At 40.9% G+C, this 27,347-nt stretch overlaps 4 protein-coding genes across 5 annotated transcripts in view; 3 read left to right on the forward strand and 1 right to left on the reverse strand.

Annotated features, from left to right (window-relative positions):
- Positions 1 to 27,347, reverse strand: part of LOC133995855 (antizyme inhibitor 1-like) — a 547,935-nt gene that overhangs the window by 366,681 nt on the left and 153,907 nt on the right. The window lies entirely within an intron of this gene.
- Positions 807 to 5,613, forward strand: LOC133996620 (uncharacterized). Of its 2 annotated transcripts, XM_062436233.1 has the most exons (10): positions 807 to 944; positions 2,510 to 2,567; positions 2,722 to 2,887; positions 3,339 to 3,464; positions 3,591 to 3,796; positions 4,003 to 4,255; positions 4,584 to 4,691; positions 4,808 to 4,951; positions 5,129 to 5,208; positions 5,337 to 5,613. In XM_062436233.1, exons 2-10 carry the CDS (start codon positions 2,563 to 2,565, stop codon positions 5,539 to 5,541), a joined length of 1,293 nt encoding a protein of 430 aa, XP_062292217.1. In that variant the 5' UTR covers positions 807 to 944; positions 2,510 to 2,562; the 3' UTR covers positions 5,542 to 5,613. The 2 variants fall into 2 exon arrangements, with proteins under 2 accessions (XP_062292217.1, XP_062292218.1); XM_062436234.1 differs by lacking the exon at positions 2,510 to 2,567 and having other exon boundaries at positions 818 to 944.
- stmnd1 (stathmin domain containing 1) lies at positions 8,819 to 14,102 on the forward strand. Its single transcript, XM_062435425.1, has 5 exons — positions 8,819 to 8,872; positions 10,232 to 10,394; positions 10,484 to 10,617; positions 12,024 to 12,155; positions 13,599 to 14,102. Exons 1-5 carry the CDS (start codon positions 8,819 to 8,821, stop codon positions 14,100 to 14,102), a joined length of 987 nt encoding a protein of 328 aa, XP_062291409.1.
- Positions 17,270 to 25,428, forward strand: rbm24a (RNA binding motif protein 24a). The gene is given in 5 exon segments (XM_062436145.1): positions 17,270 to 17,437; positions 18,671 to 18,794; positions 19,211 to 19,265; positions 25,076 to 25,130; positions 25,132 to 25,428. Coding segments are annotated over 5 exon segments (699 nt in total).

Genomic DNA, 27,347 nt, shown 5'->3' on the forward strand with positions numbered 1-27,347 from the left:
ATTCTCCATTCTCATGCAAAACGTCTGTTTTGGCCTGTGTGATTCAGCCAACTAAAATTACATGCCACCTTTGTACCCCAGAGAAATTCTTATTGGACTGAACAGGTGCCATTTTTTAATGCTGGACTCCCATTTTTAATCCCTGAGTTTGGTATTTTGACCATCTTTCTTTTTTTTGGAGCCAGAAGTGACCATATTCGGACAAGAGGGTGGAGCTCCTCAGGGTCCATCTGAAGACCTTACAATGACAACGTAGCTAAGCCCTAAAGCATACCCTGCTTTATTGTCTATTGTACTTATAATGGGACCACAATTTACAAAATGAACATCATGCTGTAATTAAGAATTTAAACTAGGGATTGAGACCATAATCAGGAAAATCTTTACTGAGGTTACAAATAAAGTGAGATTTCAGGGTCATTTTCCCATAGACTTCCACGCAGTCTGACTTATTTTTGGAGCCAGTGGAGGAGCCCCCTGCTGGCCAATAGAGAGAATGCAGGAGTAATGCACTTCTTCATTGGCTTCACTTTTCAGACTGGAGTTATCTATTTAATCTAGAATTTCAAAGCCCTGTCTTCAGGCTTGCAGATAAACACACCCACTTCACGCAAGAACCGCCTCATGCCAAAGGTTGCATTAGGGCTCGGAAGCTCATGCCTAAATATGCCACCAGTTGTATAAAGGGTTAACCGAAGATACATGCTGTGGCCAATCAGAATACATGTTCAATTGGTCGTCTATATGCTAACGTGGCTTGTTCCAACAGGAAGTAAAGTTTTGAACCTCACCTTCTGCTTTGCTATTTTAGATATCAGCGCAACAAGGTGTCGAAGTAAAGCTTGGAAAAGTGATCTCAAATCACCCGAGGGGAGGAGAAGGATCCTGGGTGAAGAGCAGAATTAGTAGTTAAACGGGCTCAACAAACCAGTGGTGTTACCGAGGTAAAGAAAAAAAAATAGCAAACTAAAAACCAAGTGAGAGTCAGATGAGAAGGTCAACTAAATCCTTCACAGCCTCTCCTGCTGGACAGCAAGTGATAGCTGGACACAAGATCAAGACAGCGGTGCGGCGCAGAAAGTAGAGCCCTGTTGACTAGACTAGAAAGTAGACTTGACTTTGACTTGACTTTATCCCCACTGAAGGCTGAAATAAAGCCCTGGATAAAGTCCTCAACTTGACAATATGAAATGACTTTGCATGTGACAATGTACACAGTTGTTGGTTTATTTTACACTTACATGTTCAGTTGTTGTATTAGAGCTGTGTTAATTCAAATTCAGGGTCATTTTGGAGGCATAGGTTTGTGATGCTTTTAAATTGCATTGCATTATACTAATGGGTAATAATAATTTATTCTACAATGATTTGTATCAATCTGGGACTTCAATGTTGAGTATAATTGAGTAAAATAAGTATTTTTAGAGATGGAAAATATGATCTTAATACTTGCCCCACCACTACTAGAAACAAAATATGATAAATAGACTACCGTTTTGGGCTCCAGCTGCTAAAATAAAATACTTTTGTTTTCCTCTGTTTGGCACTTATTCACTAAATTTAAAAAGTCAATTGATTTGCTCAGGCCATATTCCAAATCTTTTTTTAGAGTGTTGCTTATATGGTGGCCTAGAGATTCAGACTTATCTTACAGTATACATAGGGACAAAATAGTACCAACAGGTGGTCAGGTAAACAGGTAGAAGATACAACACTGCATGAAGTCAGAAACAAATTATGATTCACATTACGGTCAAATATAAATATCAACCATACAAGCATACAAATAGCCAATAATAATAGTTTTAATAATAGCAGTAATTATAGGAAAAAGGGTAACAAACAAGAAAGAGGATAGAGGCACATATAAGGCAAAATCAGATGTTTTATAGTATAGTAGTAGTAGTAGTAGTAGCATTTGTGGAGAAAAAAGTGTGTCCAGTGTCAATTTCTTATTTTCTAAGAGGTTTAACAGAGGGGAGTAAGGAGTCTATTTCTGCTAAGGAATGAATGAGGTATATTTTTTTCACTTTCCAGTACTCTTTGCTTGTGTTAGAAGAAAAATGTGCCATTAAGAAAAATAAATTCACTTCAAAGTGTTTAATGCTGTGTCAAAATATCAGAAAACGTGAGACTAAAATATTGTCACACTGCTTTCTCCTGTCTTAAAGCCAAAATATTCCCAAAATAATGATGATTTTACATAGATTATAAGGTAGATGAATCGCAATCATAATTTGATTTTATATTGTGATTATTATGAACGTATTTCATAAATGATGAAGGGTTTAATGTGTATTAAATAGATACACAAATAGATATTTATAGATAAATAGTGGTATTTCCATATAGAATGTGTGAGGATTCTTAGTTCTAATTTATGCAAATGAGCTGCTTGTCATTAGTTCCATTTGCTGATGTCACAGTAAACAGATTCCATATTTAGAGTCTAGATTTAGAGACTTCAGTTTGGTCCAGCAACTTGAACTGAGAACAAGTGTTTCAGCAGCTCACCCTGGTCAATTTGATGTTTTTCACATTCTTTCACTGAAATACCCAAAAATGTGGTAAGTAACTTATTTCTGTTTTGTTTTCATGTAGTTTTTATTTAAAAATAAAGATTCAAACTCCTTCACAAACCAGGATTTGGTCAAAACCTAATCACATGGGAGAAATCAAGATAACTTAAATTACATTGTAGACTTCTTGTCACTCTGTTAGGCAACGTTTCGCACTAAAAGAGGACCAGCAGAGGTCGGGGGTCAAATTCACTCTGCCCGCGCTGCCAAATACCAGCCTGCTGACCAGCAGACCACAGCTTCAGATGTACAAAGTGTTTAAGCTTGATGAGGAGCTCGTCTGTACCCTGGGTGATGATATTTCACGGGTAAGGAACATCAACTGATCCTCACACTGTGTTTCATATTCATATTAGTGCTGATTAATATGGACAAAATCAAATATCACAATATTTTTGACCAAGTACTTATATTGCAATATTATTGTATGGATGACTATTGGTGCTTGTACAAAATATTTACATAATGAGATTTTCTGATAAATAATCATCAGTAATGTGGATATAATGACAAAGTGTGTAAAGGCTAATAATGAAAAAGGTCTCTTCTAATAAACTCAATCACATCACTTTACTGTAATGCAGCTTTTAAAACCAGGAAAAGACAACACTGATGAAGATGTCAGGTCTCATATCATGATATCGATATTTTATCCTTTGCAAAGTGAAAAGTATTAGGAGAGAATACAGGGTATTTATGAGGCTGTAATTCAATCTAATGTTTACATGTATTTAATTATGAATGTCTTTATTTACATAGATCCCTTCGGCCACTCGTAGCACCATGAGGCATCTCAGCTCTCGACATAACGAGGTCAGCCAGTGGCAGGCCCAGATCTCTGAGAGCATCAGCCAAGTGGACCGAGAGATCAATTCGGTGGAGCAGGTAAACACATACTGTATATAATAAATAATAATATTATACTAAATACACTTGAAAGTTACTTGCAAAAAGAGCACTGATAGAGTTAATAGTAACAGCAGACTCTCATGTGTTCCCCCTTGTGTTCAGGTGAAAGACACAACTGAGTGCTATCTCCACGAGAAGCAGTTGTACAGTCAGCTCATGCGCGACTGTGTGGTGCTCATTAACAGTCTGAACATAGAGGTCTTGGTACAGGACCGTGTCCTGTTCGAGTTGAGGAAGGAAGAGCAGCTGACCAATGAGATCAGAGAACTGCTCCAGAAGCAGATCTGCATCCTGCTGCAAAAACTGAGGTCAGACAGACCAGAATTCTTTCAAAATGTTTCTGTTGGATTTTCAGGATGTCGAAAGTTGTAACTGCTCCTTCATTTAAAGCATTCTTTTGCACTGTCTACCTGCAATATGTAAATTTTTGATTTGTTTTGTTCATTTGAACTTGATGTAAAATCTAAAATAAGCCACTGCTGCGTCTCACCTTTACTTCTGATCCTCCCTCCAGCTCTCTGAAGGAGATTCGCACTCAGCTGCTGGCTGATTTTCAGGATAAAAGTGAAGCCATCAAGCTCACCACCAAATGCATCACCCATGAGCGCAACACCCCGTGCTCCAAGCTGCCTGCTGGTCAATACAGGCCCAACCATGTGAGCTATGACAAGTGGCTGTCGCACTGCAGGGACCTGAAGGTGACGGCTGAGAGCCTGATCAAAGAGTCTTCTTCCTTCAGAGGAAACCTGCGGTTTACACTGGCCAACGTAAGACAACATCGACCATACTTGCATACAAACATATACAAATCTTTAAAAAAATAGTTTTAAGCTTAATATTGAGTCTGTGGTAATTTTCATCGTCAGTATGAATGCATGAGTTTGTAGATTTTCATGGACATTGAGTCTGATCAACATTTTATCAGTTGGTAATCTTTAAAATCAATGCACCTTTTAGTATGTATGCATCAGTAATATCCAAACCTGCAGGGGTTGAGTGAAAAAACTAAAATATGACTAAAAAATACTCTTCAAACAAATAATTGCCGGATTGTTCAGATACATGACTTTTATCTTTGTTTTAATGTCTGACCAGTTAAAAAATGCCCAAGAGTGCCAGCGCCGCAGCACAGTTGACTCTCTGAGAAAGAAGATCAATAACACGAGCAGGGTCCAGGATACTATGATCTGGGAGAGGCAGCGGGTCAGTCCACTAGATTCTAGATCAGAACTTGGACTACTCTTAATTTTAGTACACACACATGCATCCACAAAATAATTGTTTGTTGATGTTTGCAAATTATTTCCTCTAAATTCCAGATCAAGGATGAAATTTTGGATCTGACTAAGGACGCACAGAAGCTAGCGGGTCAGATCAGAAACTGTGATTCCAAGCTCCACCAGGCCACTCATCGCCTGGACATCCTCAACCAGAGGCCAAGACGAGAGCTCTGTGTGGACCGGGTAGGTGCTCCACTAAACTCTCCATGCACAAAGTTTTCATTCAGAGAGTAAATGGGATGGTTAAGATGTGATATCGTTACAGTCAGAGCTACATAAAGCCTTAAATGTCCTTGTTCTCTGTTTTTTTCGCCATGGAAACATAATGGCTTTAACCCACTTTTTCTGTTTGTCCTCCAGCCCTATGTCAGCCTCACACTGGAGAAACATGACCTGGCAAAGATGTTAGGTGGACTTCACCCAGTGCTGAAGCGCACCCAGTAAGTCTGTCCATTCACAATTTTACTTCTCTGCAGCTTCTCACCTCATGACCTGCATTTAAATATTTTGACTATCTTCTTTAGGGAATCTTGAATGTACTTATTCTAATGTTAAACCTCATTCATAGGCAGGACACGGAGGTCAAACGCAGACACCTGATGATTGTTGAAGATAAGCTGGCCAAAAACGCTCGTGCCTTGGATGTGCAGCAGAAGTGCCTGAACCTGCACCAGAGCTTCCTGCCTGCTCTTGACACTGCTGTGGTCCTCGCCAACAAGCCTCGGATCTGCACAGCCACAGGCCGCTACACCCCCATCGCTCACTTACAGTAGAGCCTGGGAGAGTGCACCAGCCCTCTGCTCTTTTCTAGCTGGTGTTGCAAAATTGAATAAAATCTAAGCAAAATGATGTTGGCGGTTCTAGAATTGGTATGGGCTGTACCTCTAAGTGTTTTGAGCTGTTTTTCAGGGTAGTCAGGGCTCTGCCACCAAGTAACATACAGTACAAAATCTGTTTTTTGAAACAGTTGAAATGCATGTACAGTATATGTGCGAATGATCACATAAAAAAAAAAAATTAAATAAAAAAAATTAAATGACCATTGCAAACATTGACAAAAAAGGGCCATTAAGTTGCAGGCCAGTTAGTGTTAGCCATCTCAATTTGTGACTACTGTTGGACCAAATAACTAACCAATTAAATAATCAACAGATTCATCGACAATGAAGATAATTGTTAGTTGCAACCCGAGTGCCTGGTGACAGGTTAAAACAGTATTCAGACCTTCATGTTGGGAAATAAAATCTACAGAAAATAAAATTCCACCATAAACTTCAAAACAACATTAAAAAACATAAATTATACAGAATCTTTTTTCGGGTGGAGTGTGAGGAATTTCACTCATGACTTCAGTAGGCTATTTCTAAAATTCTGGCTCAGATCCTGTTGGTCCTCTTTGTGACCTGATAAGAGGTCTATCACAGGACTATCAGTGTCAGTAACACCACTGATGGTGGATCAATGTAATAATAGACAGGGGTGGACTTAGTAGGCTAAATTGGAGGGCCCCAGGAAAACTATGTCTTGCTTTAGTTTCACCCTTTCTCTGACACAGGTTCCCCTACACACATGGAAGGGCAGGAGTGGGGTATTCTGTTGGGACCTTTTGGATTTCCGGAGCCCATGACTGCAGTTATTATTGTTTTCAATGTTGATTAATTGTTTGTCTGCCTGAGGTTTCTTCCCATTAGACATGCCTTTATTGTCACTGTGTTTAAAATACAATGAAATTGCTAGTGCCCATCACAGTGGTATTTTGACATACTACTGCATACATGTACATACATACCAGGACATACATGGTGGAGCAGGTAAACACATACTGTATATAATAAATAATAATATTATACTAAATACACTTGAAAGTTACTTGCAAAAAGAGCACTGATAGAGTTAATAGTAACAGCAGACTCTCATGTGTTCCCCCTTGTGTTCAGGTGAAAGACACAACTGAGAGCTATCTCCACGAGAAGCAGTTGTACAGTCAGCTCATGCGCGACTGTGTGGTGCTCATTAACAGTCCGAACATAGAGGTCTTGGTACAGGACCGTGTCCTGTTCGAGTTGAGGAAGGAAGAGCAGCTGACCAATGAGATCAGAGAACTGCTCCAGAAGCAGATCTGCATCCTGCTGCAAAAACTGAGGTCAGACAGACCAGAATTCTTTCAAAATGTTTCTGTTGGATTTTCAGGATGTCGAAAGTTGTAACTGCTCCTTCATTTAAAGCATTCTTTTGCACTGTCTACCTGCAATATGTAAATTTTTGATTTGTTTTGTTCATTTGAACTTGATGTAAAATCTAAAATAAGCCACTGCTGCGTCTCACCTTTACTTCTGATCCTCCCTACAGCTCTCTGAAGGAGATTCGCACTCAGCTGCTGGCTGATTTTCAGGATAAAAGTGAAGCCATCAAGCTCACCACCAAATGCATCACCCATGAGCGCAACACCCCGTGCTCCAAGCTGCCTGCTGGTCAATACAGGCCCAACCATGTGAGCTATGACAAGTGGCTGTCGCACTGCAGGGACCTGAAGGTGACGGCTGAGAGCCTGATCAAAGAGTCTTCTTCCTTGTACTGCATTCATGTACATACATGGGTCAATGACGTATAAGGATTTTCAACAACTCAATTTTAAATGATAAAAACAAGCATATCTAATGCAGTAGTTCAAACATTCAGAATGTTGTGTACCTGACAATTCATATTACAATTTGAAAGTGATTTTAGTGGGGGCTTTTCAAGATTAATTGGCACTGGCCTGAAAAAAAAGTCATTTGGTGCGACCATGATTCATTTTGAAATGTCTTATATAAATAAAAGACCATCATTTACAAAGATTTAAAAAAAAAAATGCAAATACTTTGTTTCCAAACACTTTATATTACTGAAAACTTGTAAAAAAAAAAGATGTGAAGCGTGTTAAGTAAATTAATTTATTTCAAGATGAATCGTGGTCGCACCACATGACTCTTTTTAAAGGCCAGTGCCAATTAATCTTGAAAAACCCACTAAAATCACTTAATTTCAAATATATAATATGGAGCTTCAGGTACACGACATTCTGAATGTTTGAACTACTGCATTAGATATGCTTGTTTTTATTATTCTACAATTGAGTTGTTCTAAATCCTTATACGTCATTGACCCACATACCAGGACATACATTCCGCGTCACACACAATCAATCACGACCCATCATAAAACTATACAACAAAACAAAAACAAAGGCAGGTAATAATTAAGACAAGGCCGGTGGGTAAAAAAAATAAAGTGCTGTGAGTGTGAGTTAAAGGGGGAGTTTTTCCTCTCTGCTGTCGCCAAGGGCTTGCTCATGTGGGAATGTTGGGTCTCTTTAAAATTAAATTAAAGGGTATGGTCTAGACCTGCTCTATGTTGAAAGTGCTTTGATATGACCTTTGCTGTAATTTGGCGCTGTATAAATAAAAGATTGACTAACATAATATAATATTTTTAACTCTTAAACATGCAGGAGCAGATAATTAGATGTCAATTATTCTTTTATTTACTTTTTTATCAACTTTGATGTTACTAGTTATCTCATTTGCACCTAAGTAAACATTTCCACAAATCATTTTGAAAATATTTTGGATTTTGTAAGTTGTATCTCCACCAGGATATCAAGGTATGCATTTCCTGGTGCATGTTGCCTGTTTAAGGGTTAATATCTTAATATCAAAATAAATCTATTGCTGTTTGGGGCCATTGTAGTTGGGGGCCCCAGGCAATTGCCCACATTACCTAATAGTAAAGTCCGCCCCTGATAACATCAACGTGAGACAGTGTTGTGTCCTGACTCTGACATCTACAGCTTGTCTCCGGGGTTTCACCTCTTTAACCGGGTCAGATTTGTCGTAGCAACGGCCCTTAGCAACGGATCGTGTCCTAGGAGACCGCGGTCTGTCTGTCCGTCCGTGTGAAGGAATGTCAGGCTAAAGAGGTCAATATCCAAAGAAAAAAACCCCACGAAGCTGTGATTAAAGTAACATTTATGACTTTTATGGACTTCTCTCACACCTGTGCTTTGAGAAGATGGGATGTGGCAGCTCCACAGACACCGTGGTCCAACCTCTGAGAGCCGACGAGGTAAGTTAGGAGCTACTTTTAGCTAAAACTGTGGAGTTAAACTGGTATATCCTCGTCAACAGTATCCCAAAACATTTTTGACGTTTTTGCGCAGAATGTGAGATGCACTGAAGAGCTGTTACTGTGAGGGTCAAGACCCAAATACTGACTGCTGGCCCCTTCACTGCCTCTGGTTTTCTATTCTGCCCATTTTTTGGTGCTAAATATCAAAATACAACATGTAAATCTTTATCAAGGCAGCAATATCACGATGTAGAAATAGTTCAAATTATAAGTGAGTTTTACACCAAAAATCCCAATGAAGAGCAGAATGAACTTCAAGTGTAAAAGTGCTAAAGTGCTCAAATTCATGGGCAACTTTCATGTTATCTAGTCAATTGGTATGTGTTTTAATCCCTTATGACCCCATGTGTTTAATACTTCTTGATAGGTTACAATTAATTATCTCCATATTTGGGGTGAACCTCTACATTTGAACCTTCATTGAAAAATATTTAGGCACAGTCAAAATACCCTGCTGGTAAAAGTGCTCAAATATTATGAGCAAACTGTCCTTAAAGTTACAAAGGTGAAAGCGATCAATATGCAGAATGACTCATTTCAGTCTACTGTATTCTCATAAAGCCTATATGATAATTGTGGATTATTAGTGTTAATATTGATGCATTAACCCACTTTTTAATTATAGCTAGTCGAGACTACTACTGTTGAGTAGTTTGACGTGATTATTCATATCATCACCATGTATTTGAAAACTAAGCAGGCCTAATTGTACATTAATGCAGTGAAATGAAATGTTGAAACTCAGAATGTATGATGTGGCATAAAATGGAGATACTAAACTTAAGTGCGAGTATCTCAGTTAGTACTCAAGCTCAATGCTTGATTAAATTGTATTTGGTTTCTTTCCACAACTGAATAGCTCATAACACAAAGTCACAGAGTTTTATAGGTGACAGAAAACACTGTTAAATCAGCAACATTTTATCTTCCAGCCAGCCATGTTACACCAGTGATATTAGTTAGTTAACCATACACTAACGAGGCCAATAATTAGGCCTAGCTTTGATTTGAAAATTTCTCTCACAAACACTTTTATAACAATTATTTAACATATTGAGGAATCAAATAATGCTGCATTTATGAACTGATGTGCAGTTTTGTGCAGAAGCTTTCAGACTTTGCAGGAGGTACCATCAGCGTGTCGTTATTATTGTTCCTGAGCTGAGTGTCCATGACACCGTCAACAAACAGATGCCACCATGACAACCTCATGTTTATGATACCATGAAGAAAGCTCTCTGTCTATTCATCTTGTGGCATCTTTTCCTCCTCTGTAACATTTCTCTGTGCGTTCAGGATGAGACCGGGAGTAAACACGGCGGCCGTGGAGACTCGGCCGTGTCAAAGGGCACTGCAGACAGCGGGGTGGTGATGGAGAACAGAGAGATACTCGAGTTACCTGGAGCTGTGCCCAGAAAAGCCCTTTTACCGACATTCGCCAGAGAAAATGAGGCGGACGGTGAGTGTGTTTGACGTGCCCTACATCACAGAGAAAGTCCATTGCTTCATATCTGTAAGTGTTTGTATGGCGTCTGTCTCCCTCTGCAGCCGACCCGAGCTCGCTGCAGCAGGAGCGTCAAAAGTCCAGTGAGATCCTGAAGGAGCTGCTGAACCAGGGCATCATTCCAGAGTGCCAGACCAGTGAGAGAAGCAGCGGGACTGGAGAGGCCTACAACATCATGGTGAGTACCTGGTTCACAAATGCTAATCATATACCAGCAGTTCACAAGGTAAAAGATTTTTAAAAACTAGATCTAACTTTCATGACATTTTGAAATATCTGAAATTGTTCATTTTTTCTGTTCTTGAAAGCTGCATAACAGTCATGTTGTTAAATGCCTGATGTCAAGGAAATTGTTGTGCATTGACTCATCAACATCATCTCAGATTTCAGAACAGCCTGTGATGTTTAAATGGAAGAGTTTCTGCTATTAGCAGCTCTATTTAATTACTTAAGCCATGGACAGAGAAAGCAATAATCCTAAATGGTTAAAAAACTAAAAAACCTTCTGCTACCACAGATCATTTAGATCAGGGATGTCAAACTCTTACTTCATGGACCACGTACAGCCCAATTTGATCTCAAGTGGGCTGGACCTGAAAAACCACTGCATAATAACCTATAAATGATATATAATATATATAATACATATAATACATTTTATAACTTTTAACAAACCATCTAGGGATACCCTGGTAATAAATACTGATAAAACAGAAAAAAACATGTCCTTCAAATCTGAATCACATTGCTAGTCAGTTATCTCAAGTCGGAAGGTTAGAAGCCTTGGCAGTGAATGGCGAGTGAAAATAAGCGAGAATAGTAGTGCATTTTATTGAAAAAGTGGAATTACTTTTCTGCAATTTTCATACTTTACAAAGTTATCCAGTGGGCCGCATTGGACCCATTAGGGGGCTGGTTCTGGCCCACGAGCTGTATGTTTGACACCACTGCTTTAGATCAAGTATGAACTAGAAGCTTGAAAAGAAAAGTCCAGCATACATGTCTCCTAATGGTTGTATGTTTGATGATAACTAGCAGTCACTATTAATTGAATGTGTGAATGAAAGTAAATGACCTGAAACAGTGACAGTTCATCATATCGCACTTTGATATGAAGGAAAAACTGAACACGGGAACGATTCAGGTGGTCTCAACCCAGTAAGCCATTTAAACGTGTTTGTCAGCCACACTTATAGCTGTTCTGGAGGAGTTTACAACCGCAAGAGATTTAACATGATACTCCTACCGTATAACAATGTCAAAAAAAAGTATTGCAGCAGAACCAGAAATATGATCTGTTTTTATTCCACACGTTCTTCTTCATTGTCTTAATCTAGCACTAATATGATTTAGGCTTCACTTTACTTGAGGAAATGTATCTTACAACTATACAAATTCTCACACACATGCAGACTTTGATGTGTAAAATCAGTTGCCTTTTAAATATATTATAAAGTATAATAAAGTGCGTTCACCTGTAAGGTTCAGTGTTCTTTGTCTCCCTCTGCTGTGTGTGTGTGTGTGTGTGTGTGTGCGTGTGTGTGTGTGCGTGTGTGTGTGTGTGTGTGTCTGTGTGTGTATCAGCTGGATAACAGGGAAGGGACCAGGCGAAGGCCTCCTGCCAGACTGGAGTCTCTAAAAGCCAAGAAAGAACAACGTCTCCCCAGCAGAGAAGAGATTGAGGAGAAGATAAAGCTCGCTGAAGAGAGACGCAAGGTACTGTGTGTGTGTGTGTGTGTGTGTGTGTGTGTGTGTGTGTGTGTGTGTGTGTGTGTGTGTGTGTGTGTGTGTGTGTGTGTGTGTGTGTGTGTGTGTGTGTGTGTGTGTGTGCCCTAGGCATGGGCCGGTATGAGATTCTGGCGGTATGATAACCATAAGCAAAAATATCACGGTTTCACGGTATTGCGGTATTGCGATTAAAGCTCTAAAATGTTCCTAAAAGGAAGAAAAATAAAGACAGACATGTTAATTTAACCTGAATCTGTAATGACAGTGTGAGGGGTCGTGATACGCTGCAGCTGCACCACCTGAGGGATTTCTGACCTGCACTTTCTGTCTTTGACCAGACAAAAACGGCTCATACCTTAGGAACAGTATGACAGAAAATTTGGCGGTTTGGGTTATCGTGACTTTTTCATATCGCGGTATACCTTGAACACGGTTATAATCCCATACCTAGTGTGCCCACCTAGAGCCTGGTTCTTCCTGAGGTTTCTTCACGTTAAAGACAAGTTTTTCCTCGCTGCTGTAGCCAAGTGCTGCTCATGTGGGAATGTTGGGTCTCTAAATTAAATTAAAGGGTACGGTCTAGACCTGCTCTTTGTTGAAAGTGCCTTGCTCTCTTTGTCTTGACTCTCTCAGAGTTTAGCAGTTTTTTCATCCCCTCCTGATGTGTCTCAAAATAACTAAGACTTTGTCGCTTTCTCTGTTCTTCAAAAAATTCTTCAGAGTCCCAAAAATCCCCATGAGTTTTCTGAGTTGAGTGCAATAGAGTTTTATTGGCGGCCAATTTATAGACCAGCCAGACAAGGTCTATGAGCAATGAACATACAGTATTAGGTGCCCTCTTTTATACCTTCAAACTTGGCTGGTGTTGGTTGGTGTTTGCTGGAAAGTACCATGATATCATCCTATGATATCATCCTGATATCTTGACATCGGTACTTTCCTACCACGATCTATCCTTTCTTTTTCATTTTGGCACACAACATGTCATGTCCACCAGCTAACCTGTCCTTGACACCAGTTATTTCTCCACCACGACCATCCTGGCTTATACAGGATTCTTTTTTTTTTACACACACATTTTCTGCTGATACCATTTTTTCACCCCTCAGCATTGGTTTCTTAAAAAATACAATGTACCGTCTTTAACAGACACCATTATATTCTGGCTTCCTCTTACTGCGTTAAAAAAAAAAAAAAAAGTAATGTTAACTGATAAATATTTGGTTACATGTTTCACTCACTTTCTCATCTAGTTATATTTCACATCTGTGGGTTACAATACAGAAAACTCAATCAGTAGGTGCACATTAAATCAGCAGGTGTAAGATAAACATTCTTCACTCTTAACCACATATCATAATCTTTAGTGTAGTCATCATAAACATAATTTATTAAAACATTTTATACCACACTCCCTCCCTTTTCTTGCAGTTAAGGGAAGATGAGCTCAAGGCACGTTTGAGGACCAAGTCGGCCCGTGTTCGTGGAGCTATCCCCACCTCCAAGACTGAGGAGGATGAGGACACAACCGTCACTCCCGTGGAGCCTCTACAGTCACCTCTTACACCTGACCTGAGTCCAGTTCCTCTGCTCTACAGCCAGATCATACGTGAGGCGGCCGAGGGAGGAGATTGTGTGAGAGAATCAGGAGGTGACGGCAGGGAAAACAGAGAAGGAGTGACCGCAGCAGACGAGAGAGGAGGGATGGATGGAGGAGGAGAGAGCGGAGATAACAACGGGGGATGGAGGGAAAGTGCAGAGAGGATAGGTGAGGATAGTGATGGGGCAAAGAAGGAGGAGGTGGAGGAGGAGGAGGAGGAGGAGGAGTTGACCCAGGTGGAGGAGTTCACGGCGGGTCAGCTCCTCTCAGTCTCAGGGGAGCTGGAGAACGACGACAGTTTTCTACGTGCAGAAGACAAAGAAGAGGTATTTTAAGTTATTACATGAAGGAGCCATGAATTAGCACTAGGAGAGGGAGGGAGGAGCCAAAATAGTTATTTTTGCACAGTCATGCGGTCTGTCAAACTTAAGAAAGATGTAAAAGAAATATATACAGTACATATTGTGCCGTGACTGGCCTTACAGGCGAAATGAGGCTCATCCAATCTCATTTCCAGTGCTGGGAAAGTGCATTAATTGTTTTAATAATATTGTAGCTCAGTAATAAGCACAAAGGAACATGAGGGTTTTTTGTTTCTAATGCAATAAAATGTACCTCAGTGAATGCTTTAATAAATGTGACCAAGACTTAATGTTCTTGCCAACACAGCAAACTGATTTTAACGTTTGTTTTATTCTTATCTGTAATGATATTATTCAGTCTTGTGAAGGGTGCATTTGTTATGTTGGACATAAGATGGCGCTGTTTCAGTGGGTTTAAATTGTGTTGACTCCCTGAAGTCAGTACACCTCATCTACAAGATAAACTGCTCAGAGGAGGAGTTTGTCAGCATGTGAGGAGGAAAGATGTGTGAGGTGACATTTTATTGATCGACAAAATGTCCTTTTTTTCCCCAACGTGTGATGTTCAGCTCAGTGATCTGTCAGAATCTAAAACTTTATTAAGTTAGTTTAATGTCAAGAAAAATAAACTTTTAGATTTGTTTCTAAAAGAGAGGGAGCGAGGGGTGTTGAGGCTGACCTTGGTGTGACTGTGCTATGGGTATTCAGCTGTTTAAGTGACCTTTGACCTCCAGCTTTTCTCTGCCTGGCAGGTGCGTGCTTGGGCCAAATGGTTACAGTTTCAATTTCAGCTGTGCGGCCTTTGTCTTAATCAAACTGAAAAAAGTCCCTACAGATGTGACTTATGTGTATGAAAACTTTTATTTGAATTAATATACAAACAGCTGTGGATCATTACTGATTCATGTCTGCACACGTCATATCTCACTCATTTAAATTGTCAGTTTGACTATTTCCAATGTTTATTAGAGAGAATATCATCAATCAAGCTTTAAATGGGAACAAAGGCTTTATTGTAAAACTATCAGATGATTCAGACAAGTCAACATGATGCACATTAACAGAGAAAACAAGAGGACGCAACCTGACCGAATCCCCATTGTTGAGCCAGAGAAACTGGATACGGTCCCCTTTTTTCACCACTCCACTCTGACTTTAAAGGGCGTGTGGCTGCATGAATAAAATAGTGAGTGAGCAGAGACGCTGCGGACAGACGCTCGATCAGGTTGCATTTCTTTGTGATCTGAAGTTCTTGCAGTGGCAATTCACATTTAGATGGATGGTACAATATATGGGTACCTTACACATTTTGTGCAAGAGTTATGTTACTTTTTGTCATCAGCTTACAAAGATGCAAAAAGTAATCAGTCATAAAGTCTGTGGTAAAACACATCTGAAGATCCAGAGCACAAATTCTTTCTTCTTCCAGTTAATTTTGACTCACTTTACATGGGAAGACATTAGCAGGTAATTTTCCACAGGAAAATGACACATAGTTATGCTCCTGCTTCAAATGTGTGAACTCATTCTGTTAGGTGGTGGTGGTTGGGTGGGTGGGGGATATGTAGGCCAGCATCCACATGCAGGAGCACAACGCTCACAGAAGAGAAGCTGCCATGAATAATTAACAGCAGAGTTCCCTCTCACATTACTGGAGGTGTATTACTCCTGCTGGCTGTTCAAAAGGGGATCCATCCAGCAGAGCAGAGGACTTATTTAAATCATTGATGTTCAGAGGATCTCGATTGAATTGATGTCTGACTGTTTCACCTGATCCCTTACCCGTTATAATCACTGCGTAACTCTGTGACGCACAAGTTACTGCTTCTCAGTTGATTCAAATACTTAAATGTGATCAATATAAACTTTTTTTATGATCATAAGGGTAGATTTGGCTCAACATTTCCATTCCAAGGACCCATACAAGATGTAAATTTTGTCCTATAGGTTGTCAGACATGACTTTGCAAACCTTTTGTTTATGCATAACAGTACAAACAGTGGGAGCCACTGTCTTTATGACTTTTCAATAAAAAAGCAGACTTTCAAATGTTGCTGGACAAAAAGAGTTTCACTTCTCTTTTAACTCATGGCACCATCACACCATATGGCTGTTTCCATGGACACAGAAACTTGCCAAAACTCTGTCAAACCCCCCACAAGTGAAGGCAGATCCCTCCAGTGGAGGCTCAAAGCTGCACCTGTCTATCTTCTCCCGGTTGCTGCTGTGATGTGTCTGTGTCCTGACTGCTTCCAGACCCCGACCCACTGTTTATGTAAGAGGCTTAATCCATGTAGGCCCACAGTTCAAAGTATGGCAACGATTAAACATGGACAAAGAAAGGGGATCATATCTCAGCTAAGAGAGGAAATCCAATTTATAAATGAGTGAAAATCTCACAAATTTTCACTGAGAGTTTGATGATTTTCTCTAATGTTTGATCACACATGTACCATCTCCGCTCCTCTTTGACCCCAACATATAATCAGTAAGAGCAGGTCTTGGTGGTCTCTGATGGTGAATTAAACAAGGTTATTGATATCTTTGTGTGTGTGTGTGTGTGTGTGTGTGTGTGTGTGTGTGTGTGTGTGTGTGTGTGTGTGTGTGTGTGTGTGTGTGTGTGTGTGTGTGTGTGCATGGAGTGGCTCCAGAGTTTCACACAGTGCAGGCATGAATTAAACGAAAATGTTGGTTTATCTGTGCGTTTCTGTGAATGCAGGAAGTCAATTCGGTGATTAACACGCAGTAGACCTACAGGCTTCACAGCTGTTTGTACGCGCACAGTGGGCGGGCAGAGATGGACAGAAAGCTGGGTGGAGTTAGAAGCAGCGCTCCCAAACCTATGAAATGGGTCCCAAACCTATTCAGTTAGACAGCAGAGTTACCAACAAGAGCTGGAAACACCGGGTGGTCTCTTTGGGACAATCCGCTCCATATAACTCCCCTCTTTAACTCTCGGAAGATAAATCTACCTCCAGGCTTCATTTTTTTGTCGCGTTTTGTTTTGTTTTCTCTTCTTGAAAAGTAACAGCGCTCTTTCTCTCTGTCTTTCTCTCTCTTCATCCAAAGAATTACTGATAAGGAGACATTGCACTATTCTTTTTTTTAATTGTTCCTATTTATTGTATTTTGCACTAACAATGCACACCACGCAAAAGGACACGACCTATACGAAGATTTTTGTCGGGGGTCTTCCCTACCACACCACGGATTCAAGTCTCAGGAAATATTTTGAGGTGTTTGGTGAGATTGAAGAAGCGGTGGTCATTACCGACAGACAGACCGGCAAGTCGAGGGGTTATGGATTCGTAAGTATCAACAAATAACACAATTAAACAAGTTTACGCTTCATTTGACTTTTTATTTTATTTTACGCACGCACATTCCTCCATCGTAAGTCTTTGATAAAGTGTCTCTTTTAAAGTGCGCATCTGTTGCTTTTTTCTCTCTCCACAATATAATGACCAACATTAATATATCTGCAGTCATGGGATGTTAATGTTTCGATAAGCAGACCCTGCTTCAATTTGTCATTTCTCAATCACCAACTTGTTGCGCGTCTCTGTGCGCCCTGGCACCGAGCTGCCCTCTAACTGACAGCTCTAGTGAGCTGAGGAGGGGGAAAAACACATGATGACGACTTGATATCACCGCTCAGACTTTTCTGAAAAGGGTTTCATCATCTTGGAGCTATTTACGACGTTGTTCACTATGTTGGGAAAATACTCTCGCTTATAAAACCTGACTGACAGAAAGCATTTGAAGCGCAGTTGTAGAGAGAAAATGCTACCAAATGCTCAGTTAGTACGCTTAAAAATACTAATTGTGACTGATCGTAATTAATCTATACAATTATTGGTAATATATACTAATGTGACTGCCTAAAGAGAGATCCGGACACCATATTGGCCCTTATTTGGCTCCTCAGACCAGGATTTGAGAAGATATTTGGCATTTTCCCCCCAGCAGATAGAGTAAACGTTGCACAGTCACTGTTGATAGGAATAAATGTCTGTATGTGTATGTTTGGTCCAACTTTTCACACCAAATCTGATATGAATTTTGTCTAGCTTCTACTTCAATACACTCAAATTCATGCCCTTCAGAAACCCTTCTGGAGAGGTCATTTGAGTGTATTTAAGTTGCAAAACTTTACAACTCAGCTCACAGCTTCTGAGTTGAGTTGTAAAGTTTGGCTGTTATATTGGGAGCAATACTGGAGCCTCTCAACCAGGCTCTCATTCACTGATGATAGTTTTGACACATTCACATGAGGATGATGGATGTGTGGTGTGGTGCCAAATACCTGCTGCTGTAACGATGGCCACACACACTCATAGACAAAATATATCCTCTCTTTTTCCTACAGACACAGAAATGTCAGAAACGTCTCAGCACTTAATAAGGCTTTATCCTCATTGGTCTTTAGTTCAGTGCACCCTCTTTCCTTATGTCAAGTCAGCAGGAAAGGAAATATCACTTACATTTGGACTTCAGTAATGTACATCTTTCCCATCCTCTGTGTTTTTCCCTCCTGTCAGGTTACGATGGCAGACCGCTCAGCTGCAGACCGTGCCTGTAAGGACCCCAACCCAATCATCGATGGCAGGAAGGCCAACGTCAACCTGGCCTACCTGGGAGCCAAGCCTCGGGTGATGCAGCCAGGTACAGACAATAAAACATAGATAATGGGTTTAATTTCCTTAAAAAGCCTCATGTTTTTTGTCAGACCTTTCAATCAGATGTGGCCAAAATGAAAAAAAGTTCAAGATTAGAAAATGTGTCTCTTGTATTGATTCTGAAGAGGCAACCTTTTGTTGCTGCTTTTGTTCTCACTGTGTTTTTTTGGAACTACTAAGTAGTCGTGTAGTTGGTTTTATAAGGAAAGCCGCGAACAAGAAAATCAAGCCAATCCTTCCCCATTTTTACCTGAGGGTTCATTTGTTTGCTCTTCAGGTAGCGTCTGCAGTTGTAAGAACATAGGGAGCTAATAAGTTATACTTACTACTGTAGTGAATCCTGCAAGTGAAGAGAAAGATTTACAAGATTTTATTAATTCATATTCCTTTTTTTCCCTGCAGGTTTTACTTTTGGTGTTCCCCAAATTCACCCTGCGTTCATCCAAAGGCCTTATGGGTAAGTACTGATAAATCCATATGTTTTTTGGAGGAGTGTTGAATTGTAGATATTACTCATGTAGGGACAAGTGATTTATTAACCTGTTTTGATTTAATCTTTCCTCAGTTTAATGTGTGATAATTGTTACTATCAGTCTTCAAACCATTTGTCTCCCCGAACATAACTGATGTCTGATAATTAGAGGTGGACAATTAGAAGTATGTAGCTTATTCTTTTTTATTATTGCCCACCAAAAAAGCAAGTCAAACTGCCTATTCTAGGTTTGCCTGTTTGTGAATGTATGTGCGAGTGTGTGTATGCATACCTGTGTGTGTGTGTGTGTGTGTGTGTGTGTGTGTGTGTGTGTGTGTGTGTGTGTGTGTGTGTGTGTGTGTGTGTGTGTGTGTGTGTGTGTGTGTGTGTGTGTGTGTGCGCGTGTGCATGTGTGTTGAGTGGACAATGATGGAACGTTCCAGTCTGACTCAATGTTATCTATCTTTCTCTGGTTCGACAGGCTCGGTCTCGGTTAAGCTAACTGTGCTGGTTTGTGGAATAGTTCTGCGAACGTAATCACAGATCAGAGAAAGGAATTACCTGTAGAGTCAAACACACACAAACAAGCTCTCAAAATGGTGATTATAGATGCATGTACGTGGGTTTCATTTTGACTTCTTTCGTTTTATTTGAATAGAACTTTAGAGCTTTGAGTGTGCGGTTATGAAGTGGTGTTGTTAGCTAAACCGTGTGCTTTCTACTTTAATGACCAAAAAAAAAAAAAAAGCTGGATTGACTGAATTTTTGGGGTGTTCTTTTTGTGGTTAACTTTGACAAGGACGAGCAATTTTTCTTTTTGTTTATTTTTCTTTATTGCTTTTAGCTTGTGGTTGACCTGTTTTGTTTAACAGGATGTGCTGTTTTATGTGTTTTTGGCTGTCTTGTTGGAATGAGTGGTGACTTTTCTGTGTGATTTATTTTGTTTTTTCCCCCCCAACCCACTGCTTGCGTGTGCTTATAGCATCTTCCTGATTTTACTAGCAGTTTATTATATTAACACAGCGTAGCAGAGATAACTTTTTGCCACATTACTGCTGTCCTACTCTGTCGTCTCTGTTCATATGTCTTCCTTTTTGTCTTCATCTCTTTGTCTCTCATCATAAAACTAAGGTCATGTACTGCCATTTTCCAATCACAAATGTGAATGTCCGATGAATGAATGACAAGTCTAGTAATTAACTGGGAAGCCACGGCCAAATTTGGTGGCCATTCAAACAGGAAAACGCCTTAGTAATGTGTTTAAGTGTGAATGTGGACGTGTGTGAGCTGTATTCATAGTTGAATGTGAACAGGTGAACATGTCTGGTTGATACACATGACAGTGTGCTCTCATTGTGTTTGTGTTTGTCTTTGTCTGTCCACATGCATTTCAAGCTCAGCTCAACGCACCAAAGTCTCCAGTGTGACACAAACAAATGTCTGGATCTCTCTCTCTCGCTCTCTTATTCTCTCGGAACGAGCTTTCGTCACATGGGTCCGTGGTGTTAAGGAAAACAAGCGCACCCATTGTGCCACACAAAGCCCCGAATGCTGACACTGCAGTCGCATGAAGCTCTGTGTTTTGTGTGTGTGTGTCTGTATGTGTATGTGTGTGTGTTGGGGATGTGGGGAGGGTGTGGGGGTGGGGGTCTGGTGAGGGTTAGCTGTCTCTCTCTGTCATGTAAGAGCAGGGCAGGGGCCATTTAAACAGGGTCAGAGCGGGTGTTTAAATGTATAGCCTCCATGTTCACATACACATGTGCTAACCACCTGATCATCAGTCCATAGTGACAACAGAGTGTCAGCTTGTCACACTTAGTGCTCCTGCAAAAAATTATATAGAATTACAGACAAAAGTATCAACAAAGTACAAAGCAAATTTGAGCTCTAACCAGTCTGCAAGTTAACATTTTCAGAGCATGCAGGCACAGATTTACAAGTGCAGAGCACATTTTGAGACTCATTAACAGATTTATGAGCATAATGTAGATTTTAGGGAGTAATAGCACCTTGTTTCCTTTTCTAAGCCGTGCATGCTCAATTTTGTTTCCCTCATATGCATTACCAATATCTGCACATTTATAGATTCTGGATTTCTCCATGAGGGAGACGAAGGTGATGTCAATTGATGAGTATCTTTTGTCTGTCTTAAAACATGTCCATAGGGGTCTTTCAGTAATATAATGTGACTTCTTAGTGAGATCCATCAACTTTTGTATTCATCTCAAAGACATTAACTGTGAAAAAACTGTGAGACCAAGATTTGTCAGTGTCCGGTTGAAGTTTGCCATTAAAAAAAATTGTTGGTAATTATCTTCTCACATCCTGAAATTATGAGAGCAGGTTTCAAACTGGGCATCTCTACAGCCATTAGGAAACTGCCTCTCTGCTCTCTGGGATCTTGAGATGATTGTAGCTTTATTTAGCTTTCTTCAATACCAAACTTCAATAAACAAACTACCATGATCCAAGTAACTTGCTATGTGTGGAGGATGACTGAAGTCCTGCTGTGCTTAAAGTGGAACTAGACACCAGAACTATCTGTGTCTCATCTGTTGCATAGAAACAAGCCTTATGAACAACTCTATGGAAGTAGGACAGGTGTTCACTACCAATGTCACACACACACACACACACACACACACACACACACACACACACACACACACACACACACACACACACACACACACACACAAACACATTAGATCCTCTCACTTCAGTGTACATTCGTCCTCTCCTTCAGGGCAACGGCAGAGTGCCTTTATTTAGCCTTGAACTTTAATGACCGCTGGGTTGCTTGAACATGAAATTCCAGTCAAATCACACACACACACACACACACACACACACACACACACACACAGAGTTGGACACATCATAGGTACCGGCATTGCTTCACAAAACAGCCTTACATTTAACTTTGATATTTTTGATCATCTTATTTTATGATCATCCCGGGGGAAAGGAGGCCACACTGATGGGTCAGCCAGAGCTTTGTTTCCCATGGCCAGAACCTCTGCTTATTCTATGTGTGTGTGTCTGTGTGTATGTCTGTGTGTGTGTGTGTGTGTGTGTGTGTGTGTGTGTGTGTGTGTGTGTGTGTGTGTGTGTGTGTGTGTGTGTGTGTGTGTGTGTGTGTGTGTGTGTGTGTGTGTGTGTGAATCCCATACCGTCCCATAGATACTGCGATGGTGGGGAATCGGAGACAGCAAAGGTTCTAACTAGAATGCATTGAGCTGGGAGTTTGATTACAACATCAGAGGAGATGGGCACATGCCACCAAAGTCCTTTTAAAAAATATGTGGTGTAAAATAGTCACTCTTTGATCTGCAGCTTCTACAGTCAATCTGAATCTTGGCTGAATCTTGTTGAAGTTTGTTTAATGTAATTTATCCCGAGTCACGAGGCTAATTTAAAGGCGAACGGCTTTTAAAACACACAGGCAGTAATAGTAACAGTTGATTTTTTTTATCTAACTGACAAAATGTCTTCTTTGGATTAAATAAATGTTACACAATCATTATATATGGTGTTAGACAGGAGGTTTAAAGGTCCCCTGCACTCAAACTAAAAATTTATTTTTTTATATTTAAATAGCTCAAATGAAGACAGCTAGCTGTCTGTGAATCTTTTCATCACAGATTTACACCAATCAGACCAATACTGATATATTGGATACTGTCCAGTGAGCGACATCCACTTCCAGTGTGAGGAATTTCCTCCCTGTTTGTTGTTGGAGACTGTTTCCACTGATTTCATTCTTCATTGCATTATGTGGGAGTTCTTTTTATTTAGACAGCTTTTAGATATGGCGTCCTATAAACTCTTCCTGGAAACCTGCCTTAACCTGCTGAGTTTCATTATGTTTCAAAGGAGGGTGTCAGTGTCACATGATGATGACAAATATGTTATTTTGGAGGCTCAGAGAAACTCAGATGAAAACACAAAATCTTTTCAAGAAATGTTACTGGTCTTCAAGAATCGGTTTAACCTGTGTGTGTGTGTGTGTGTGTGTGTGTGTGTGTGTGTGTGTGTGTGTGTGTGTGTGTGTGTGTGTGTGTGTGTGTGTGTGTGTGTGTGTGTGTGTGTGTGTGTGTGTGTATGGATGTGTGAAATATTTAAAGCATCTGACAGTGACCTTTACCCTTTAGTAATAGCCACACCTCTACTTACTCAGTTTATACCTCCCTTTTTTCTTTTTTTTTGTGTCTTTCCAGTTGAGTGATTGTGCTGTGCCCTTTTCATGTAATCAGTCTAGTCACGGTGGACTATTTTTACATATTTCCTCCTCTCTGACGCCTTGCTGTTGTTTTGTTTTTCCTGTTTTTCTCTGGGCCCACTGTTTTTGGTTGAGATGTGATTGGATTGGATAATGGAGTGCTGACAATAGGGTTGCCACGATAGATCCCGCCATTCACTTTACTTCTAACATTTTCTACACTTCCTCTCTTCTCTCCCAAACACAGACACCTAAGTGACCACGTGAAGGTCATTTATGCAAACTCTACTGATTATATTTGGTTTCCTTGATTTTTTTCTCAACAGATATATATATTTTTAACCATCTTCATTCAAACTTACCAACAGACGCATCTCATCCAAAACAGACACATAGCTGTTTTAGGAGTCGATAAAATTAAATTGTTCCAGTAGCAAGTGAAGCCTGATGCTTCTCATTCCATCTGAATCACAGTGAGATTGAATTTGACTCTACTTTTCTCTCTAAAGTGGAGGGTAGGGCAGTTTTTCAAGATATCAAAGACTCAAATTCACACAAAACCAAAAGCTTTCAAGTTGTGTCTTCTTGCTTCCACCTAGAGTCAAAAGTTGACACTTCTTTGAACACGTAGTGATAATTTTTCAAAAGCTCCCTTCATGCTTGCTGTCTGACTGAGTTTCCAGACCTTATAGAGTCTGGGGGGGGGGGGGGGGGGGGGGGGGGGGGGGGGGGGGATAAGGCTATGTCATGGAGGGCAGAATGTGCTCATTGTTCATAATTGTTTATTTAATCGAAACATCCCTCTGGGTGCAGAGCCTAGTCCCGGCTCCCCCCAATGCCTCCCCGGCTCTTTGTCCCGACACAGAGGGGGAAATGGCCAGCAGCGTCCCTTTTTGAAAACTGTCCAGCTGTCAAAGTGGCAGTGACATTTTCACAATGCTTCCCTGGGCTCATCTCCTCTGTCCGCACCCCCGCTCCCGGCACTGTAAGCCCCCTCCCTCCCCGCCTGCCCTCCAGCAGGGAAGGGGGACGGCACCAGAGCCAAATCCACATGTGGCCCACAGACAAGCTACAGGTTAAAACTCCCAAACTTTTTCTGTCTTTGTCTTTTAGTCTCACCTCCCTCTGCCTCTCTGCAGCTCTGTCTCCACAAACACAACCTCAAAGTGCCCAAGACAGATAAACAGAAACCTGTTTCCCATGATACACCCAATACAGAAGATGACATCATCACCCAGGCCTCATTTCCTCCAAATGTGATCATACAGATGTGATTTGGGTGACCCAGAGGTTAAATAAGCATCCTCTGGGGGTTCAATGTTTTCCTCACCTTCAAATCTTCTTTTCACAGAGAGATTTCTATTTTGGCAACCCTATATTGTTCTAATCCCTACTAGCAGGCATTTCCTTGCTGTTCTTGACTGGTGGATTGGACTGGGGCTGTGTGGTGGGAGGGCGCTTGGCCGCAGTGTGATGGAGTTGGGTTTGGGTTTCAGGGTGAGGGATCTTACTCTCAGACAGAGCTTTGTGCTGAATTAAACTAACCCCTCATATGTGTTTATTTGTCCTGCAGCATCCCGGCCCACTATGTGTACCCTCAGGCCTTCGTACAGCCTAGCGTGGTCATCCCCTCATGTGCAGCCCACAGCTGCTGCACCTGCCACCGCTTCTTCCCCCTACATCGACTACACCGGAGCAGCCTACGCGCAGTATTCTGCAGCTGCAGCCAGTGCCGCCGCCGCTGCCGCCTATGAGCAGTATCCTTATGCCGCCTCCCCTGCCACCACAGGCTATGTGGCCACTGCCGGCTATGGCTATGCAGTCCAGCAGCCTTTAGCCACCGCCGCCCCGGGCTCAGCCGCCGCCGCTGCCGCAGCTTTTGGCCAGTACCAGCCCCAGCAGCTGCAAGCGGACCGCATGCAATAGCAGCCACTGCAACCACTGGACACGCAGAGAGGGGAGTCCCGCCCCCAGCCACAACTGATTGGTCACGAGGAGGAGCGGCAGAGGAAAAGGAAGAGGGAGTGGCTTTGAGGGGGGGAGAGTCAGCGACTCAGAGGCAGAGTTGCTTAAAAATAAGATGATAATGATGATGGTGGTGGTGGTGGTGGTGGTAGTGATGATGATGGTGAGGTGGGAACTTTTACAGTAACTTTCCAACTTGCTGTGCTTCAACCAAAAAATGAGAAAATGAAAAAAAGTCACAGAACAAATAATGGAAAATGATTTACTATTATTGTTGTTGTTATTACTATGATTATGATTATTATCATTACTATTATCACTGTAGTAGAGTACCTATTTTTAGAGAAGAAATGCAGGAACTAATCCCTGTGGTTGGTGTAGGTGTTAAACTAAGCCTTTAAGTCCTATTGCTGTCTTTAACGTTTTTAAGTTTAGAGAAACTGTTCTTTTTTTTCTTCTTTTTTTTGCTTGTGGTGTTCCACAAGTGTTTTCAGTTATTTGACGCCCTCGTAACGTATATATTTATTATTGTTATTATTACATATTGAGGGCTCTCCTTGTTCTTTTTGTTTTTTCAAGTGCATTTTTTGGAGTTAATATTTTCTGATAATCAGGGAAATGGAACCGTTTCCAATGTGTTAGCTATTATTATGTGACCTCTGTCAGGAAGTTGAGGAGTCGTAACTCGTCGTGTCACACATATTTGAAGAACTACCTTTTTATCTTCCTGATGCTGAATGTCCCCTTTTTTTTACTCTGTGTCTCGACCTCTCGACCTATGCAAAACAAACACATCACCAGGAGACAAAAAAATACAAAGAAACAAAAAACTGAAAATGTCATCAACTCTGACTTGACTCTTGGACTAAAAAGGGGGACTTGGCAAACAAAACAAAGGCACTGACAAAGGAGAGAGGTTGAAAATGGCTTCAGACAATGAGAAACACTAAATCAGTCGCTTTTCCACATGTTTCACTCACACGTACACCGACACATGCATCCAGAGTTGCACACATAGCAGTCGAAAAAGACAAAGGCAGCACGGCCGTGTTTCTCTCTGGCTCGGTGCTCTGGGATGGAGAGAAAGAAAAAGAAAGAAAGAGGGGGAGAGAGAGAGGGAGAGAGAGAGAGAGAGAGCAGCTGTTGGTGGGGGTTGGACAGAGCCGCTCCAAGCGCCACACAAACGGATCACTCTGGAAAGAACGCATCACTTGTGCTCGTTTGTTGAGCTGTCACATTTTAATCCCCGGGCCCATTTGGGAACCAACTTTACAGCCCTCCACCCGACACAGAGCCCCCACAACAGAGCCCCCCAGTCATTCAGCCCTGCCGCTGTCAGCACTTCCACCTCTGTGCTGCTGCTGTAGTCTGGCGTCAGGTACACACTCACAAACACACTTTTTTTCCCTTTTTTTTTTCCACCAAAGCCACCCCAACAACTGGCCTGCCTCATATCTGTCAAGAAACGCCGGGTGGGGTGAAGAGATCGAGGGGGTTGACTCGTTGACGTTAACATTGTTTTGTGTGCCTTACATTTTTACTGCTATTTAAGAGAAAAAAACTGAAAAAAAGAGAGAAATCTACTATTTAAGATATTTATTTTTGAGGGTTGACTATGTTGACGCTCTGAGAGTAGAGACTTAGTGGCGGTACTGTATTAATAATATGTACTCATCTCAAGGCATATATAAGTTATTGAATAGTTTTAGTAATAATATTATTATAATCATTATGATTAACATACTCAACCAAAAATGTTGATGTAGGAGTTATTTAAGATACAATTCTGTTACGTGCACTGTCATTTTTAAAAAAATCTTCTTGATCCTTTAGAACATTAAGTATTGGTTAGCTTAATGCCTTTTTTGTATGGAAGAACT

Source organism: Scomber scombrus, chromosome 16, assembly GCF_963691925.1.
Source record: "Scomber scombrus chromosome 16, fScoSco1.1, whole genome shotgun sequence".
Classification (NCBI taxonomy): Eukaryota; Metazoa; Chordata; class Actinopteri; order Scombriformes; family Scombridae; genus Scomber; species Scomber scombrus.